Raw genomic sequence first — 20,819 nt, forward strand, 5'->3', positions numbered from 1 at the left:
ATTACAAGATTTGAAGGTAAATTGATTTGCTTTCACTTTTGAATCCATACAATTTTTGAAATGTCTATGTCATGATATTAAAATAATTATATCTTTGACATTAATAAAAATTGCCCAAATGTCCAACTGACCATGAATAATAACATAACACATCTAAAACATTAGGATATATAATATAAATTTAAGCGTCTTTAAAGTAAAAATTCTTCTCAATAACATAAATTGATGAAATCTATCGCAATAATATTCAAAAAATTATAATTTTAAATTTTTTTAAAAAAATGAACTATAAAATTATATATACTAATTAAAGATGTCTAAAAATATAAGAGTTCATTTAATATTATTGTTCATTTGAATCGACTTAAATTTGTGATAATTATATTATGATATTAAATTTAAAATTTATTAAAATTATTCTAAATTATCGTATAAAATATCTCTTAATACTTTTAAATTTTTAAAATATTATAACATCGAATTCAATGATCTCTTTAAATATTTTTCTGTCGGAGAAAAATTGCCTAATTTTACAAAACATTCTAAATACATGTTAAAATTAATTCATTCAATTACTAAGTTTTACTACAATTGACTTATATAAAATTATAATTTTAAACTATGAATTAAATTCTATTCTAACGAGGATATGATTAAGAAATGTAAAATTAACCTTAATTTATGGTACAATTATATGAATTTAGTTCTACAAAATTTTGAATTTGACCAAAAATAAAATAAAGTTTTGATATTATTATTTAAGTTTATGATACGTGGGAAGAAGTGTAATTACATGAGCTCACAATCCAAGAAATTATGCGGCCGAAAGTTTGAATTGCAGATGGCAGACCCCACAAGGGGGAATCACAAGTAATGTATATTAGTGGGGCCCTCCCTAAAAGACTAAATCGACCGTTGGATCTTTAACAAAGCTTTACCCTTTTCCTTGACTTTCCCTTCAACGGAGGGCGACAACGTTACGAACATATAACGACCGTTTTAGTTCAAAGACAGCCGACCGATTCTTTTGTATCTACGGCTCATACTTGTCGACCGTTTAATTGTATCCTTCATCTAAGTAAACCCCCCCCCCCTCCCAGCTTTCCTCAAAATTCAAATTCAAGCTTTATGCAGAATGCACCACCCCCACCATCCATATTCATCTCTCCTTCTTCTCCAATCTGTTTATCTCCATTCTTCACTGCAAATTCCTGCTCCTTTATCTCCGGTTCTAAGAGTTTCTGTTGATCTGGGTTCTGCCTGACTTTGAGTTCCTTTAATTTCACGGGAATTTCTTGTTTCTATTCTTGTTTCCTTCTAATTTCCGAGGGTTTTTTTCTTCCTCAGAAAAAGATGGTGAAAACAGCTTCTTCTCCATCTTCTTCTCCAGTGACCATCACGATCTCATCAGGAGGTAAAGGATCTGGAGCTAGAAGCATGGGATTAACTAGTCCAGTGCCACGTGCTTCTATATCAAACAACCCGAATTCCCCTCTCAGTTGCAAAGGAAACCGTGCTTCGAGCGGGGGAATTCGGACTTCCAGCGGAGGAAGATATTGTTCAATGTCGAAAGACGATACCACGGAGGAGATTAACTCAGAATTTGTTACCTATACTGTGCATATACCTCCAACTCCTGATCACCATTCCATTTCTGACTCACAAACGAGCATACCAGAAGATGTCAGGAACATGATCAAGCCGGATCGAAGCTTCATTTCAGGTACCATTTTCACGGGTGGTTTCAATTCGGTGACTCGTGGGCATGTAATTGATTGCTCGATGGAGCGTCCGGAGCCAGTGAAATCAACTCTGGCTTGCGGGATGAAAGGTTGTGATGAGAAGGCTATTCAAGGGAAATGCGAGTGTGGGTTCAGGATTTGTGGGGAGTGTTACTTGGATTGTCTAGCTAATGGCGAAGGGCATTGCCCTGGGTGCAAAGAGCCCTACAAGGGTGCCAGCGAGGACGAGAGTGAAGATGAACCTAGCTCGGAGGCAGAGGACCAAGCTCTGCCTTTGCCTTCAATGGCAGACTCCAAGTTGGACAAGAGACTTTCACTTGTGAAGTCGTTTAAAGCGCAAAATCATCCGCCTGATTTTGATCACACTCGGTGGTTGTTCGAGACTAAGGGAACTTACGGCTACGGTAATGCAGTCTGGCCTAAAGATGGGTATGGAGCTGGGTCAGGAGCTAATGGATTTGAACACCCTCCGGATTTTTTTGAGAAAAGAAAAAGGCCATTGACGAGGAAAATCGGTGTCTCTGCTGCAATTCTCAGCCCGTACAGGTAAGCTTCTTAAACTAGAAATTCTCAGTTCCTATCTACCTGTCTGCAAATGGGTTTGTTCCATTTATTTGCTGGAAAGGTCCCACATTATGAATAGTCATCTTGTTGAGGGAGTTGATTTTGAATTTGAATGTAGGAAAGTTGGTTTCTAGATGTAATCTTCTTCATCTCTTTGTTTTTTCACCGCCCATTGAATTCATTGCTGTAAGATTCTTATCTGCTTTCATATCATATTTATCTTCGCATATGGCATATGCTGCTATACAGGCTTCTCATTGCAATGCGTCTTGTTGCTCTGGGCCTGTTCCTGACATGGAGAATTCGACACCCGAATCGCGAGGCTATATGGCTATGGGGAATGTCAATAACTTGTGAGCTTTGGTTTGCGTTTTCATGGCTGCTAGACCAGCTCCCAAAGCTATGCCCTGTGAACAGAGTAACCAACCTCTCTGTCCTGAAAGAGCGTTTTGAATCTCCCAACCTAAGAAACCCCAAAGGACGATCTGATCTTCCCGGCATTGATGTGTTTGTCTCGACGGCAGACCCAGAAAAAGAACCGCCCCTTGTCACGGCTAATACCATTCTATCAATCCTTGCAGTTGACTATCCGGTGGAGAAAGTGGCATGTTACTTGTCAGATGATGGTGGGTCTCTTTTGACATTTGAAGCATTAGCAGAAACTGCTAGCTTTTCCAGATTCTGGGTTCCTTTCTGTAGGAAACACAATATAGAACCAAGAAATCCCGAGGCCTATTTTGCGCAGAAGAGGAATTTTCTCAAGAACAAAGTGAGACTTGATTTTGTAAGGGAGAGAAGAAGGGTAAAGAGAGAATATGATGAATTCAAGGTGAGGATCAACTCACTGCCAGACTCGATAAGGCGGAGATCGGGTGCATATAATGCCCATGAGGAGCTTAGGTTGAAGAAGAAGCAGATGGAAATGGGTGGAAATCCCTCAGAACCTACTAATGTTCCCAAGGCTACTTGGATGTCAGATGGTTCCCACTGGCCTGGAACATGGGCTTCTGCTGAAAGAGATCATTCAAGAGGAGATCATGCTGGGATAATTCAGGTAATTACTTAACAGACTCAGAAGTTCTGTGAAATTTGTTTGGTAATTCATATTTACTTTCATTACATAATGGTAAAAATCCTAACCAAAATTATTGTAATTCCATTTTAAGTTCTATATCTTCTTCTAGCTGTTGAACTATTGTGGACTAGCAAATTATTATAAAAAAAATTTATGAATTTGTCTCAGAACAGACTCAAATTTAGGTAATTACTCAATAAACTTAGAAATTTTGTGAATTTCATTTATCTGTTCATATTTAGTATGATTAGAAAATGGTTAAAACAATCTTAATTAACATGGTAATGTATTATTCTAATTCCACTTAAAATTCTATTTCTTCCTCTAGTCGTTAAAGTTGAACTATTGAAAATTTGCAAAATAATTAAGGAAAATTTACGGATTTGTTCCAAATGTAGACTTAAACTTACATTATATGAAATGCCAAAGAAATGTTTGATATATTCTGCAGGCAATGCTAGCTCCGCCAAATGCAGAACCAGTTTTTGGGGCAGAAGCTGATGGGGAGAATTTGATTGACACAACAGAAGTTGATATTAGATTGCCTATGTTGGTTTATGTATCTCGTGAGAAGAGGCCAGGATATGATCACAACAAGAAAGCCGGAGCCATGAATGCTTTGGTTCGAACCAGTGCTATCATGTCAAATGGGCCATTTATCCTCAATCTAGATTGTGATCACTACATCTATAACTCACTGGCTTTAAGGGAAGGCATGTGCTTTATGCTTGACAGAGGAGGTGACAGGATATGTTATGTTCAATTTCCACAAAGGTTTGAAGGCATTGATCCAAATGACCGGTATGCAAATCATAATACAGTGTTCTTTGATGTGAGTATGAGAGCTCTTGATGGGTTACAAGGTCCAATGTATGTAGGCACTGGCTGTATTTTCCGCAGAACTGCTCTGTATGGATTTAGCCCTCCAAGAGCAACTGAGCATCGTGGGTGGTTTGGGAGGAAAAAGATCAAATTGTTCTTGAGGAAGCCCAAGTTGGCAAAGAAGGAAGATGATGATGCAGCTTTGCCAATCACTGGGAATTTCAATGATGATGATGATGGTTTCGATATCGAGTCCTTGCTTCTTCCGAAAAGGTTTGGGAATTCTTCTTCCCTAGCTGCATCTATCCCAATAGCAGAATACCAAGGAAGACTTCTTCAAGAATTGCAAGGCAAGGGCAGCCACGGGAGACCAGCTGGTTCTCTTGCAGTACCTCGTGAGCCTCTGGATGCTGCGACTGTTGCAGAAGCAATTAGTGTTATCTCTTGTTTCTATGAGGATAAAACTGAGTGGGGAAAAAGAGTAGGATGGATATATGGTTCTGTAACGGAAGATGTGGTTACAGGCTACAGAATGCACAATAGAGGGTGGAGGTCTATATACTGTGTCACCAAAAGAGATGCATTCAGAGGGACAGCTCCTATCAATCTGACAGACAGACTGCATCAAGTTCTTCGATGGGCGACTGGCTCTGTAGAGATCTTCTTCTCAAGAAACAATGCATTGTTTGCAAGTCCTCGGATGAAATTCCTGCAAAGAGTGGCATATTTCAATGTGGGAATGTACCCTTTCACTTCTCTTTTCCTCATTGTCTATTGCATTCTCCCAGCTGTCTCCCTCTTCTCCGGGCAATTCATTGTGCAATCCCTGGACATAACCTTTCTGATATTCCTCCTGGCAATCACCCTCACCTTGTGCCTACTTTCTGTCCTTGAAATAAAATGGTCTGGAATCACCCTCCATGACTGGTGGCGGAACGAGCAGTTCTGGCTGATTGGTGGGACAAGTGCTCACCCTGCAGCAGTCCTGCAAGGACTACTCAAGGTAATAGCAGGAGTTGACATCTCATTCACCCTGACCTCCAAATCAGCAACACCAGAGGATGGAGATGATGAGTTTGCAGATCTTTATGTGGTTAAATGGAGCTTCTTAATGGTGCCCCCAATCACAATCATGATGGTGAATCTAATAGCCATTGCAGTGGGAGCTACAAGGACCTTGTACAGTCCGTTTCCACAGTGGAGCAAGTTGGTTGGAGGAGTGTTTTTCAGCTTCTGGGTACTTTGCCATCTTTACCCATTTGCAAAAGGGTTGATGGGGAGGAGAGGAAAGGTGCCTACTATCGTCTTTGTCTGGTCTGGTTTGCTCTCCATTATTATTTCTCTGCTTTGGGTGTACATAAGCCCTCCATCTGGAAGGCAAGACTACATGAACTTCCACTTCCCTTGATGATGATGATTGTGTTTGTTGTTTTCCTTCTGTTTGCCATGTAGTTTAGGTCTAGTGTAGGAAAAATGAATATGAAGTTTCTCAACTTCATTTTGTAGCTTGCTGTATTGTCTTCTTCATTTTGTATGTAATTTGGATTTCAAGTGCCTACTATCGTCTTCCAAGATTACATGAACTTCCACTTCCCTTGATGATGATGATTGTGTTTGTTGTTTTCCTTATGTTTGCCATGTAGTTTAGGTCTAGTGTAGGAAAAATGAATATGAAGTTTCTCAACTTCATTTTGTAGCTTGCTATATTGTCTTCTTCAACTCATTATTGTATGTAAATTTGGATTTCAAGTGTTAAATCTAGAAGGCTGTCTATCTTTCGTTCAAGTTGGATGTTTGTATAGCTACTTGAATTTTGTTTTCAAACTTAATGAGACAAGTTGTTTCTAAATTTTACTGAATCTCAACACGACTCATTTAGAATTGAAAAGACTGACTTGTTTCCCACATATATGTGATTGTTGCATTTCGGTATCTAAGTACTATAAATACTAGTGAATTTCCTCTTTCATCTACTACTTCACTTGGCAGGCTATTTTATTAGTAATAAAGAAATTTCTTCTTCTTTTTCTGCAAATTTAAGTTAGCTCGACGTTCTGACAATCGGAAACTTGAACTAATTAATCAATTTTTTTAAACTATTTACCATTTTGAGCTTACCCATTGAACTTACCCAACAATGAGATGTATTTTCATAAGTAGATTTCAAATGGGTTGTTAAGATATATATATGTTTGGTGCATTGTCAATTTATGTTCCCGTGGCACTTCTATAATAACAAAATCCCCCTCAAAACCCCTTCACGGCCGCCGGCTCTGTTTCCAAGCCCACATGGTCTTCTGCAATTCCAAGAAAACCCTCCACCCACCGGCCATAAGATTACAAACGCCAATGTATATTTGAACCGGAACAACCTACGGTGGTGGTGCGGGTCCATCATCCGTATATGGACGGGGGTTGATCACGATCCATGTTTCTTTTTTTAAAATTACTTTTAAATGAGAAGACCAAGAAAAATGATCAATTATTTTTTAGTAGGAGTTTTTGCTCATTCAGATAACATGTGAAATTAAATGTTAATTCTCATGGGTTTTAATGATTCAATTTTTTGTTAAGCTTAAATTATTTAAGACGGTCGTTTTTAAACTAGACATCATATATAGCTTTAAAGCTCTTGAACTCGATGAAAGAGGATATAGAAAATAACAAAACAAAATAGGCTATATAGTTATGTCGCACGCACATACATACATACATACATACATATATATATATATATATTGGGTTTATTATTTATTGATCATAATTTGGTTGGTTCTGACACAAAATTGAAAAAAAAACAAAAAACAAAAAGAAAGCAAGAGAATTTTGCCACCGACGGAAGTCATTATCAATATTCACTTGGTGGTATGTTTAAGGAAGGCACATGTTATAAAAGGGAAAAAAATAAATGATAAAGTTTTTTTTGGTCATTTTCTCAGTAAGAATCTTATGCCCCGATTATATATATATATATATATATATTCAATCATTTCATATACAACAAACTTTCCCCTCATCAAAAATGCAATTACTTTTGTTTGGTTTAGGTAGTCAATCATGCCAAAATAAAAAAGAAATACCGAGTCCAAGTTCGTGTCCGATTAAAACTTTGCTTTAAGCCCTTCAAAAATATATATATATATATATCTATTTTTAGTTAAATTAATTTATGCATTTTAGATTAAAAATAATAATAATAATAATAAAGAGAGAGATATAATACTCTGAAATTGAGTTATTAGAATATTATGTTATCAAATTGTCTCAAATCTTATTTTCTCCCTCGTTAATGGGCCATTTCAAAAACACCCATTACGTACGAATTATATGATTTCTCCTTTCCTTTTTTTTTTTTTTTTTACCTCCATTACCTGCCCTCTATTTACTACTAAGAAAATGCTCTAAACAAAACTTCAGAGGTTTTGTCTTACCCAAGATGCCAAACACATTCCCTTCAAAAAAGCCAAACAAGTCTGGTCCAAGCAAACCCTAGATTCTGGTAAGTTTCTTTTCACAATCCAAAGTGATTCTGGCAAAGCAACCAAATTTCTGCCGTTTTATCTCTCACAGCCACAAGCATTAATGTTTACATATTGGTTTTCTTCATCAACCAATACAATCACAAGTCATGATAATTAATAAGTATGAACCAGGATTCTTCCTGTTGAATTCAGGGTGTTTCATTGCAGACACTCTGTTCATCTAGAATTAATTAAAAATATGGAAGAGGCAAAAACGTGGGATACCAAAATGTATTATATTATATATAAGCAATTTAATCAACACGCAATTCCATCCACATGAATGACCTACTCACCCAATACAAAAGGAACAAAAAGAATCAACCCCCCTCAATTCTTCTCCCCCCCCACTCCCCCCATCACATCCATCGGTTTCATGCCCGCCGGTAGGGATCCAAAACTTGCCAACCCATCGGATCAAATTTGTGTTTTATCTCCATTTTCACCCATCCAAAATATAAAAATTTCACCTTTTTTTTTTTTTGAAGAATAATAATAATTTTCTCCTCAGTTCAGATTCACCTACTTGACGCGGCACTACCTCTCACGGTTGGGGTTGGGTCGGCTAGTGAGTGTAGCACAAAGAAAACTCGCCACGCTCCTATGCCCGTTAGCCTCCCTCTCTCTTCTAGAATCATCTAAACCAAATTACCAAACAATGATTAAAACAAGTAAATCAGAGATTAGAGTATGCTTCTGTTTTCTTTGTCAGAAATAAATAAATAATTAATTAATTACGACAACAAAACTGTCAAAGTCAGAGACTGATTTTTCTTTTTCTCTGATTTCATCACCCATTTTTGGGTAGGGCCCAGTTTCTGTTGCCATTTCTTTGTCAATTTTTCTAATAGGTAATAATATATTCAACAAGATACATTTTATATAACAATAAAATAAATCCAGCTAAGACGAATAAACAGTGCTACTACCGGCCAACTTTGTTAAATAATCAAATTGACACTTTCTGCCGCAAGCATATGTATAAACGTCACAACAGAGACAAGAGTTTAGAAAAAGAGAGATTATCAACACAATGTAATGAATGAAAATATAACAGGGACCTCGATTTTACATCACAGTTTTGAGAAATTACACCCTAATTTATCTATTAACGTTGTAAACAATCTATGAGTTCTTGGCGGTGCGACATCTCGGAGGTGTCATAGTAAAACTTACATATCTCTAATCATGTAAAAGGTTCATCAAAAGGAAAAAGACCATGTAAAATGAGGACTAACCACGAGAAGCCAGTTACTTCTGCAAGGGTCCAAGCAGCTGGCCACGTGTGATGACAGGGCAAAAGGAATCGGTCCCCATTTCTACTTTGGACACTTCCCACGCAACAATGACATATCTGGGTCCCTCTCCTTTTATTCAATGCCACCATTACATTTTTGATCCTTTCAACTCCTAAGCTTTCATTTGTAAAGGCTAATCTTATATATTATGTACCATAATTATTATATCACTCACTTCTATTCTTTTTCTTTTATGATATAATATTATGTTTACTAATGTTAATAATAGTCCTTCTATGCAAGTATTCAATATTAATCACCCATAAAAGAAAAAGAAAAACCCCTGTTATTTTTAACATAACAATTATGATACACACAAGAGAGAAAAGAATATGGAGTTGCCACCTAAGTGCGCAAAGTGACAGTAAGTTAGTTCACAAGTCCTCAAGCCGCTGCCACCTAAGCTCCCTATTTTTAGATAACCATCTCTCACCCTTCTCCGTGGATTCTTCCAATCACTCAATCACCTCTCCAGGCGGCACCAATTCCCCATTTTTATCTCTCTCTCTCTCTCTCCATATATATATATATATATATATTATATAAAACTAACTAAAAATTAAGCTTGACCTGCCCCCTTCAACATTTTGCCATATGCGCTCCAGAATGACAATTTCAACCTTTATCTCATCAATAACTTTCTTCCTAGCCTCGATTGGTGTTAAGTGTCTAAAGAATCGGACTGTACTATCCTCGATAAGCACAAATGGGTTGCCAGAAAAATAAAAAGCCTGCACATAAAGGGGTTAGGGTACCCCATAAATGGCCTACCTAAGAGAAATAAAATATTAACACTAACATATCATTATATTTACCAAGAAACCCACAACGGTACAGATGAGAAAAAGGAAGAAACAGATGCTGAGTGCCATCACTGTCCTCTCCCACTAACGCAGTCAAGGGCATTCGAGGAAATAAAGAGCCATGAGCTTATCCAGAACCGACACCACCGAGAGGATATGTTATAATTTATGCTGTGCCAGTCGGCTAATTGGTATTTCTTAGACGAATAATGAAATTTATCAAGTGCAATTCGGTCATTTTAAAAAGGTCCTATATTCCCATTTCCCCACATGTATTGCCTTCTACAGAATCATAAATGCTTTTGTTAAACCCTAATTGTCACTGTAACTAAAGGGTACTGAATCAAACCACAACAATAGAAGAAAATACACAGTTGAGAAATTGAATATTTTTTTAATTTTATTTTCGTGGAAGAAATAATAGAATAAGATACAGATCGCCTGAGAAATGAGTTTTTATACTAACAGTGAAGAAAAATGAGTTAAAAAATAAGAAGATATGAAGAAGATGACACAAAATAATGAAAAAGAAAATTGAAGGAACAAATGCTAAAATATTAAAAATAATAATAATAACAATGAAACAAAAGTGACTAGAAAACAGTGGAATTTACCGGCGAGAAACCCTGCGAACAATTCATTGCGGGTGTCCGTACAAGTCATATGGTGCCCATAGTGCATCGAGCGGACATGGTCTCTTGGAGTCTAGCCTGAGCCAGGGCTTGCCGCTGCCGGACCAATGCAGCAGGCTCACAGGACCTGGGTGCAGGTCACGGCAACTGCCCCTAACATTGTCTCCACCCAATCCGTGCTGGTTCCACCGGTGCTCGATCGGCGCCACGCGTCCCGCAAAAACCAGCAGGAACGGCGGGAGCGAACCGAGCTCGTAGATCCGGTTGATCTTCTGGATCTCCATCCACCTCTCAATCCGCTTAGTATACCCGAACCGCCTCCACTTGACCAGATCTATAACCATCACTCCTGTGTTGAAGTAGCAAGGTTTTCTCCTGTTAAACAGGCCAGAAAACCGGCCGTCAGACCAGAATCTTGCCGTAAAATACTTGGTGAAGTTGGCGTGGCAGTACTCCGGCGCTCCGATTGTTCTCGAACCCAAGCTCGTTGCCCATAGTTTGGCAATATCGTCGACGACGACCAGATCAGAATCCAGATAAATTACCCGGCGAACGCAGGGCTCGAGCAGATCAGCCAAGTAATTCCTAGCGTAATTCAACGGCTGCTCCAAGGCTTGCCTGACCGAAGTGGAGATCAGGTTCCGTACAATCTCCGGGTCGAAGTAGTACACCTTAAACTTCAATTGAGGAAAAGTGGAGCGCACAAGTGACTCGAGACCGGCGTCGGAGACGAGAAAGTGGAAGAAGATGCTCTCCGGGCAAACAGAATGCTGTAGGATAGAGTGAACGGCGGCGATTGAGCCGCGGAGGTAATCCACGTCCAGTGTGATGGCGACATGAACCAATGAGGGGTTACAGACGCCGGTATCACCATCAGAGGAGCCGCATTCACCAGCATTGCGGAAAATCGCGGCCTGCCGAAACGAGAAACGATCAACTGAATGCTGGGAGGGGAAACGGAGGTAGCTGTCAAGATGAGAGGATCGGATCGCCTCGGCGGGAGGGAAGGACTGTAGTGAAGGGGACAGAACGATCATGACCATTGCGGCGGAGAAGAACCCCGAGAATCTCAAAACCCACAACATTTTGAGACGACGAATCCCTCTCCTCCTCTTCTTCGTCGTCGTAAAATCAAACCGATCCGCTAGGACTGACGAAAGTGACAATCGCAGGAACGCTAGGGTTCCTTTCAAGTACGCCAGAGTTAGGCCGAGAGACAATGGAGAAAATACCCGAAGAAACCCCAAATACCAAAAGAAAAAACCCCAGTACAGAAAAAGAGAAAGGCTCGGAATCAATCCCTTTAATATTTTATTCAAATCCGCGAATGAAAGTAAAAATGCCGTGGGAATGAAGCGAAGTGGGAGAAAGATGAAGAAGACGAAGAGGAGGAAGAAGAAGAATCCATGAAACAAACCAGTGCGCAGAATTAGGGGCCCGGTGGTTACCGAGCGCCAGCTGCGCTCTACTCCCTCCCTCTCCTCCCTTTCCCTCTCTTAATATTCTATCCGTATGGTTGTGGAGGAGACTGACAGGAGTAGATCAGCAGAGTGGAGGGAGAAGGATAGAGCGGGAGAAAGGAGAAGATGAAGACTGAATAGGTACACTTTTGTGTTTCTCTTTTCTAGCTTAGAGTTTTCCACCATAGAAATCCACGGGCCAGAGAGGATTAAGTTAAAATTAAAATTAAAATATATATTAAATTAAAAGTAATTATAGTTTAAGATGAAACAATTAAATGAAATTATTTACAGGAAGAGAAAAGAAATGTATGTGTTTATTATAAGGAAGAGAACCAGCTGTTCTTGTCGTCTATCACCTTACCAATTGCGTAATACACCAGCTCGTACATACACTTGTACGCTTTCATGGTTTTTCCACGTCACTTTTTTTTTATTTGTTTTTTATTTAAATTTCCAATTCGGGTCAGGTCCAAATTCAGTATCTCGGACTCGGTCAATTTTTATCCCAAATGATCCGACCGCCTGCCTGTTAAAAAAAAAAAAAAAAGGAGCTGCAATAAGCTATTAGATTTTTATTTTCAAATCAAAGATTATACAGTTTCTTATTAAATAATTGAAATTTATAAATTAAGTGAAAATATGATAATTTAAACAAAACCAAAGACAAGTGCATAATGTATTTAATTTTATATATTTATTGATAATTCAATACTGCATCATATATTTTTTATATTGACCAAATAAATTAAGCTAGCTATAATTTATATCGCGAGTTTAAAAATATTAATAAAATAGTAGTTTATTTTAAATAAATAATTATTTTATATTTTATACAAATAGTTATTTTATAAAGTATTATTATTTTAGAAAAATAGAAACTGTGTATTTAATAAAGATAATTTTCAAAATTTTTTTAAATTATAAAAATTATAATTTTTACGTTTGAATGAATTTTTAATTTTAGTTTTTTTAAGAAAAAATATTTATCTTATTTTATTGTAAAAATACATTTAAAACTAAAAACTGAAATCCCAAATTTGATTTTGAGAATCCTGTTGTTATTAATTATGCCACACACCTAAAAGAAGTGACCGTCGTCCACAGGCCTCTTGTGATTTTATTTTGCTTTCAAAGCAAAAAGATAAATTTATACGTGAGAACCGTAAATTTTTTTTTTTTTATTATTATTATTTTATTTAATTTTTGCAAAACAAATTTTCATTATATCCAATTTAATTTCATTACCAATTCAAATTTGTTAATACAAATTTAAATACTCTTATTTATTATTAACTTAGTGTTAATTTTTATTTTAAAAAATAAACATAATTATTCAATATTTTCATGATTCAATCATTATAATTTCATTCATTACTAGTTTATATCAGTCAATTAATTTTTAGATAATATTTACGTGTGTCTAACCTTCTAATTATAACCATTAATTCCAAAATTTAAAAATTCAAAATTAAATAAATAAACCCCCAAAAAAAATACTAGAAATTAAAATTTTGGTGTAAGATAATAAAATATAAATCTGCAAAAAAAAAAAAAAGGAATTGTCATATTAAAAATAAAAATTTTGAATTATAATAAAATCATATTATAAACATGAAATTGTAATTTGATGTATTTTTTTTCCATATGTAATCGGATTCCAAATATACATTTTAACAGTAACTATTAATAATTCAGTTTTTGTTCATTATTATAATCTTTTAAATAATAAAAGATACAGATACAATGAAACTAATCAATGTGAGTTTTCTTTGACTCTTTCTACTGTTATTGAATCACGGCATAAAATTGTTATCTAATAAATTTTATTTATTTAATCATGTATTTAAAATTTATTTATTAATTATAATAATTTTTGGCTATTGACATTAATATTTCAAGACCTTGAATCGCCATAATACCATATGAATGCTTAAAATTTCTTATATAATAAATAAATTAGTACATTGTATAAAATTTATTTTTATTGGTGCAAAAATGTTAAGTGATCCAATTGAGGGATCAATTACTTTATTTTTAAAATTGTTTAATTAACATAATGTAATACCCGGGATGAAAATTTGATCCAAAATTAATTTTAATATTAAAAATGTATAAAAATATATTTTTAAAATTAATAAATTTTAATTTAATATGAAATTATGAAAAAAAAAATAAGTTAAGAATGAAATTAAAAATAATTTTAGAAAAAATAAGTAAAATTTTAGATTCAGATAGTGTTTTTGATAGAAAAATTAAAAATTATGAGTTAGAACGCAATTAAGAAAAATTTTATCATGTAGGACTGCCCAGTCAGCAATCTCGACGAACTGGAGCGCAGCACGTGACAAGACATGCTGACTCGATGCCACGCTGGCGATCTACGGGGCCCACAATTGGATGACCTGGAAGCGTTTCTATACGCGTAGATGGTTCGAATCCATTCCCTCCTTAGGAGCGATCAGATGGTCGAGATCAAATCACAATGAACGGTCCTTGTAGCACCCGGAAAGGAGGAAAAAAAAAAAAAAGGGCCACGTCAGCAGGCCCGGTCAGCAGTCCCGGCCAACCAGGGCCTGCCACGTGGCAAGATCGCGTCACTCCGAAAGGAGCCACGTTGGCGATCCGCGTGAGTGCGATCCGACGGCCCAGATCAATCGCGCGATCGGACGGCCCAAATTCAAACGCACGGACGGCCCAGATTCAATCAAAAACGAACGGCCCAGATTAAAACGAAATGAACGGCTGTGATCAAAAGGCAAGGGGTTATAAATAGAACCCCCACACCAGACCACAAACCCTAGCCGCCAGCCGCTCGCCGGAGAAGACGAACCAGAGGCCGACCGCCGCCACCCGCCGCCACTCGCCGCCGCACCGGGGAAATTTCCGACCGCCGATCGAGGTAAATTTCATACCCCCGACTCGTTTTTCCCCGCTGATTCCTCCTATGGCCAAATCGAGGCCGAAATCCCGGCCAAACGGCCGGAATACGCGGCCGAAGCCCAGCGGTGCCGCCGCGCCCCCTCTCGGTTTTTGCCTCCGACGAGGCCCTTCCCGGCCTCTGTTCGATGCAATTTTTATATCACCGTGATCACCATTCTTTTCTCTACAGGTTGACCGGAGCCGAATCACCAAAACACGAACCTCGCCGGAGAGCCGCTGCACCCGAGAGCGCCGCCGCCGGTAAGCTCCGTTTTTCCGTGATTTTTTGGCCCCCCGAGGGCCCTAGGGTTGTTTTCTGACAAGGACCAATGCGAGCGTGGCCGAATTCGGCCGAAAACAGCCAACCCGAGGCGACTCGCCGCCGCTGGCGTCGCCGGAGCACGGCGGAGCCGCCGTGCCGGAGTTGCGATTTGGGCCGAAAGAGGCCCTGGGCCTAATTTGGATTTTTTTTGAAACACGTGCAGGTACTCTTAGTGTGTTTCAGTTTCCCGGAAAAAAATTCAGGGAAAATTAGAGACGGCCTGCAGGCGCACTGTGAATCGTATTCGGATCTCAAAAACAAGTAAGGACCCCTCACCCTATTTCCTATCACGGTATTAAAGTTCAAAATGATAAAACGGTATTTCTTGAATTAACGAATGTGTGAAATTGCTTAAGGTGGCTAATGGAGCCCGAGTCTAGTGTGACTGGTGATTTACTGTTATTTGGCATGTTTACAGCTTTAAATACAAAATGAGGTTTGATGTGTTCATTTTACAGATTTGTGTGCATATACTACGTTTTTATTAATCGTGGGTTGAATGACTGAAAAACTGATACTGTATGTTGTCTGTTTGGTATGAATTACGATTTGCTTGTTTAAATGTGAATTGATGATGCTGATTGAGGAAAAGGAAAATGAAAGATTGTGTAGACTGATAATTGTATTATGGGGGTCAGCCTGACTAGATATCTTGGGAGATGGTGGACGGACCGGGTCCGTAGGGAACCCTACCGGGATTGTGGTCTCACATGCCGGACGGGGTATGGAGATCTTATGGTTTTGGCGCCCATACCGGACGGGGTATGGGGACGGCCCGTTTCACCCTCATACCGGACGGGGTATTGAGGTTTATGGTTTTGGCGCCCATACCGGACGGGGTATGGGGACGGCCCTAGAAACTGATTATGAATGTTAAAGGTTAACGGGTAGCGGAACCCCTATGGACCCCCACGGATACTAGTAGGCTGGTAAATGAGAAAAAGATATGTTGTACAATGATTGAATTACAAGAGGCGTGATAAGTGTTATATTTTACAGCTTAGATTATTCAATGATTATGATAATGTTATTGTTTTTCTCATATTGTTTTCATAAATTCCACCAAGGTAAGTGGATGGTAAAGGTTTTCATGTTAATAAACGAGTTTGTTGTAAATTATGCTCCATTGGTCTTTTTGTGTTTTTCTACCCACCTTTATCTCCGTGACGGTGAGATATCGTGATGTTCTTACTTGGCTAGTGTAGCTCACTCCTTAATTAACCATTTCAGATCAGGAAGACATGGTTCCCGAGCCCGTTCCGCAGGAGGACGACGAAGGGGATGCCTAGAGACTCTGTAGTCATACGCATAGTTTATTTTCGAGTTTTCTTTCTTAGTTAGTTTAACCTTTTATATTTTAAGTACGTTTTTAGTTTTTCGTGTAAGGGATGTTAACTGAAATTTTGATCTCGCTTCCGCATTCGATATATTTAAATACTCATTTCTTTTTAATATTTCTGGGGCCGTTACAGTCCAGATTTATTTTCTCTTTAAACGCGATCGGATGGTCGATATCAAACGCGATGAACGATCCAGATTAATGCGAGACGGGTATAAATATTTCACATTACACTAAACTCAAACCATAGCCGCCAGCCTCCCGCTGGATAAGAAGAACCAATCGCTGGAGAAGGGAGTCGATCATCAACCGCCGCTATACCATAGCCACCTCCGACAGCCAAAAAAGGTAAAAATTCTTCTACCCGCTCAGAATTTAATTCCGAACGCCTCCATGGCCAAATTGGCTCAAAAGGAACCGCGAGTGAGTCGAAAATCGTAAACAAAACCCACAACCGCCTCCGATTAGCCCCTTTCCGTTTCTCATTCCGTGCAATTTTTTCACCGTTGTGTTCACCATTTTATTTTCTACAGACTGACTAAAGAAAAATACTTAGCCACGAAGGAGAGTCGGTGGAGCCGTCGCACCAAAAAATCCCATCACTGATAGGTTTCCGTTTTTTATTTTTTTTGGGCCAACCGACGCCCCCTAATATGTTTGCTCACAGGAATTGGTATAAAATCTGTCAAAACCGGCTGAAACTGGCCAAAAATGGCCAGGTCGAGGTAAATTGCCGCCGCGAACGACGATGTCGTCGTGCCAGAACCCTGAAATTGACCGAAAAAAAAATTCTTAATACCGATTTTGAGTTTTTGAGGTATTTTTAAGTACATGAAACATGTTTTAATCTGCGCAAGAAAATTTAGGAAACCTGGGGACCACCAGTAAGCGCAGTAGAAAGTTCAGTATTTCGGACACCGATTCAGGTAAGAATCCCTCATTTTATTCTCTGTCATATAATTTAAACTTAATAATCGATAATATGGTATTTTGTGTAATTTAAAAAATTTTGAGAATAATTACAGATTACTAATTGAGTCGTACCCGGTTAGTTATTTTTTTGTCATGTTTAACTAATTGTTGAATTTACAGTTTTAAATATATGATGATATACTGGAATGGTTGAATGATTCAGTTGTACTTCCTTGATATGTATATTGCTTGTCTTGCTACGGTTGATTTGTAAAATTATAATTTAATATGCAAACGGAAAATTATTTGGTAATGTGAATTAATGAATAGTAGTCTTACTGCATATCCTGAGAGATGGTTGACGGCCAGGGTATGTAGGGAACCCTACCGTGAACGTTACCTCATACCGGACAGAGTATCAAGGAAGGGTATTTTTGGCGCTCACACCAGACAAAATATGGAATGACCCGATTCACCCTCATACCGGACGGAGTATGGGGACGGTCGGTTAGTTAACAATGTTGGATATTGGTTCACACGTAGTATGACATCCATATGGGCTTTCAGGGATATTAGTAAGTAAATAAAAATGGAAAATTGTTGTTCTTACTCACTTAAATATGATATTATAATGTTATTTGAGTTATTGTCTCTATAGGTCTATTTTGAAAATCTCGCAACGGTAAATATATGTAATAACTAATTTTTTTATGATAAATAAATTTACTTAAATCAAGAGTTTTATTGGTTATTTTTATGATTTTTACCAACCTTAAATTTTTGTATCGGTGAGTAGTGTGATATTTTTACTGGGGTAGTGTAACTCATCATTTCATTAAATATTTCATATTAAGAGGATCAAGATTCAGATCCCGATCAACAAAAAGGTTGTGAATAATTCACCACCCGGATTCCTTTCAAAAGGTAGTGAATGTCGTCTTAGAATACTCAAGTATTTGTCTTTTGTTTATTTATTTGATTTTCGTTTTTTTTTTTTCAAATAGATATTCTCGTAACTATATTGGACATTCTAAATTATTGTATAAATAATATAAACTCTAAACTCTATTATTTTACTTACTTATTTAATTTATAATTTTATTTTTTAAAAAATTCTAAACATTTATAATAAATGCCACTAATTCAATTTTTTGTATAGTCAATATAATTAAGAGATTGTCCTATTATTAAGGGTGTCATATAAATTAATCATGCCATAAAAATTACGCACGTTTTTTTTAGACCGGGGGTCTACAAAGTATATATGTAATCGAATTTTATTATTAATTATAATATTAATTTATTGATGACAAAAATTTAACTTTTAACATTCCAACACGTATATTAATAAACATAATATTTGATCGTAAATTAAAACCAGAGTATCAAGTACTTGAGATTTTTGTTTTGCTAACAGAACGAGAAGTAGTAATTACTATAAGTGGACAAAATCTTGCAGGGACGGGTCAGATCTGAAAAAATTTACAAACTGCTCCCAGCGGACCATTCCGATGTCGTTTTGCTTTTTTTTTTTTTTTTTTTTTTTGACCTCCAAAATCTAAAATTACTCGAGAACCAAATGAAAAATTAATAATAATAATAATAATAATGACCAATAGGAAAAGTCCAGTGCAATCCCAATCAGAAAACATCAGATAATGGGGCCCACAAATCCAGTCGGTCCAATTAGACATTTGTTGATGTCAGATGACTGAACACGTATCGTTTGAAACCACCGGATTTAGTTCAATTTCGATACTTGGTTAGAACAGTAAATATATTTTTATTAATTATAATTAAAATATATATGTGATTTTTTAATGTTAGAAAATTAAATATATATTCTCTCGTATCATTCATTTTACAACAAACAAAATTTAAAAAAAAAAAAAAAAGTCTAAAATGTATGAATTGCAAAATTACTAACATGAGACATAAAATCAATAAAATTATCGGAAATAATTTGATAAATTTTATATTTTATTTTAAAATATTCATAAATATATATTTTGAATTTATATAAAAATTAAAATGTTTTGTTTAATATATAGTTTTGGTTGTATATTATACTAAGCATATATGGGTCGTCAGTTTGTTTTCAGTGGAAGTTACAAAGATTTGAGTTTTGATTGACCCTCGAAAGTATTGCCCAAATTTTTATTTTTTATTTTTTAAATTTTTTTGACGTAAATTTGAGTTTATAATAATACAAATATAAATATTAATTATAATAAAATTATTATTTAAAAACTAAATGTAAAGATTTGAAATTTGATTTAACGTCGTAAATTGAATGAAAGTGATAAGAAATGGAATTGTTGTTAATAAATAAGTGGAAGGCGAGGGACGGAAAGAGCGGGCAACAAAAGCAAAGGACGGGGGGTTACGTGGAATCAGTTGTCCAAGGAAGCAAAACGACGGCCAACCGTGCGTTGATACTTAGAATGTGTGGTGATGTCAGCCATCCGATTAAGTGACAGTAGCCGGGTCTGGATCGGACCGATTCTTTGGTTAGTATTTTAATATTTTTATTTAAATACATATAAATTATTATTTTAATTTTTAATCCTAAAAATACATTAATTAATTTGGACTGAATTAGACGGATTACATTGAAAATTTCAGTTCAAAATTTTTTTAATTAAATATTATTCAGTCTGATTCAATTTAAATCAAATTCACTGGTATTTCCTTTAAATACTTTAATTAAATTAATTTGAAATATTGTTTAGGTGTACAGACACACCGTGCATATCACATTTAATTAAAATATGTCGATAGTAAATAAAATTTAAAAATATAAAGTATAATTTATGTTTATTATTATTATTGTTGTTTTTGAGATAATATATTCAAATTTTAATTTACTATTAAAATGTTCAAATTAAGAGAACACTTCTTTTTATTATAAACACACTTTACGTTTTCAAATTTGTCTACATAATTTATTATCACCACAAAAAATGTCACGAGATCAAACTATTTATTTACATGTGCATCAAGTTTTAAAAGTATTGTTAATATATCAAATAATTGCTCGCCACATAACTATTATTCTAACAACAAATTCTCATTTTGTTATTTAAATTGTCATTAAATAAATATAAATTCATAAAAAATTAACAAAAATACGTAAAATCATAAAGAAATATTCAACGCTAATGTAACTTCCCGATTAAATTCAATAACGTTAACATATCTTGTATATTTAATTAAAAAAAAAACATACTCTACATTGAATCAATTCAATAAGTATTGTAAAAACGTCTTATATTCCGTCTTTATCAAAAAATTTCTTAAGGAGTTTCAATAAATGAAAATCACAATACACCACTATCACTATTGTATTTTTTAACATACATACTCAATCCAACTACAAATAGCATAAGAGTGTATACATGTACGTG

The 20,819-nt window shown here is 36.3% G+C and overlaps 2 protein-coding genes across 3 annotated transcripts; one reads left to right on the top strand and one right to left on the bottom strand.

Moving 5' to 3' along the window:
• Positions 1–1,101: 1,101 nt before the first annotated feature.
• Positions 1,102–5,988, top strand: CSLD5 (cellulose synthase-like D5). The gene is made up of 3 exons (XM_022033495.2): positions 1,102–2,288; positions 2,556–3,360; positions 3,833–5,988. Exons 1-3 carry the CDS (start codon positions 1,354–1,356, stop codon positions 5,609–5,611), a joined length of 3,519 nt encoding a protein of 1,172 aa, XP_021889187.2. The 5' UTR covers positions 1,102–1,353; the 3' UTR covers positions 5,612–5,988.
• Positions 5,989–7,541: 1,553 nt separating this feature from the next.
• LOC110808139 (putative galacturonosyltransferase-like 7) lies at positions 7,542–12,129 on the bottom strand. 2 transcript variants are annotated; one of them, XM_022033519.2, is made up of 2 exons: positions 10,440–12,128; positions 7,542–8,362 (listed from the first exon to the last, which is right to left on the bottom strand). In XM_022033519.2, the coding sequence occupies exon 1, from the start codon at positions 11,540–11,542 to the stop codon at positions 10,463–10,465; it is 1,080 nt and encodes a 359-aa protein (XP_021889211.2). In that variant the 5' UTR covers positions 11,543–12,128; the 3' UTR covers positions 7,542–8,362; positions 10,440–10,462. The 2 variants fall into 2 exon arrangements, with proteins under 2 accessions (XP_021889211.2, XP_088075882.1); XM_088219756.1 differs by lacking the exon at positions 7,542–8,362 and adding an exon at positions 9,291–9,753 and having other exon boundaries at positions 10,440–12,129.
• Positions 12,130–20,819: the final 8,690 nt, after the last annotated feature.

This window comes from Carica papaya, chromosome 5 (genome assembly GCF_054855325.1).
Source record: "Carica papaya isolate Zhongbai chromosome 5, ASM5485532v1, whole genome shotgun sequence".
NCBI classification, from domain to species: domain Eukaryota; kingdom Viridiplantae; phylum Streptophyta; class Magnoliopsida; order Brassicales; family Caricaceae; genus Carica; species Carica papaya.

Bases quoted from the DNA above. Each gene is read 5' to 3' on its own strand.
- CSLD5 (XM_022033495.2), top strand. From the start codon at position 1,354: ATGGTGAAAACAGCTTCTTCTCCATCTTCTTCTCCAGTGACCATCACG. The intron at 2,289-2,555 runs GTAAGCTTCTTA...GCTGCTATACAG, and splicing joins GCAATTCTCAGCCCGTACAG to GCTTCTCATTGCAATGCGTC. The intron at 3,361-3,832 runs GTAATTACTTAA...TATATTCTGCAG, and splicing joins ATCATGCTGGGATAATTCAG to GCAATGCTAGCTCCGCCAAA.
- LOC110808139 (XM_022033519.2), bottom strand. From the start codon at position 11,542: ATGTTGTGGGTTTTGAGATTCTCGGGGTTCTTCTCCGCCGCAATGGTC.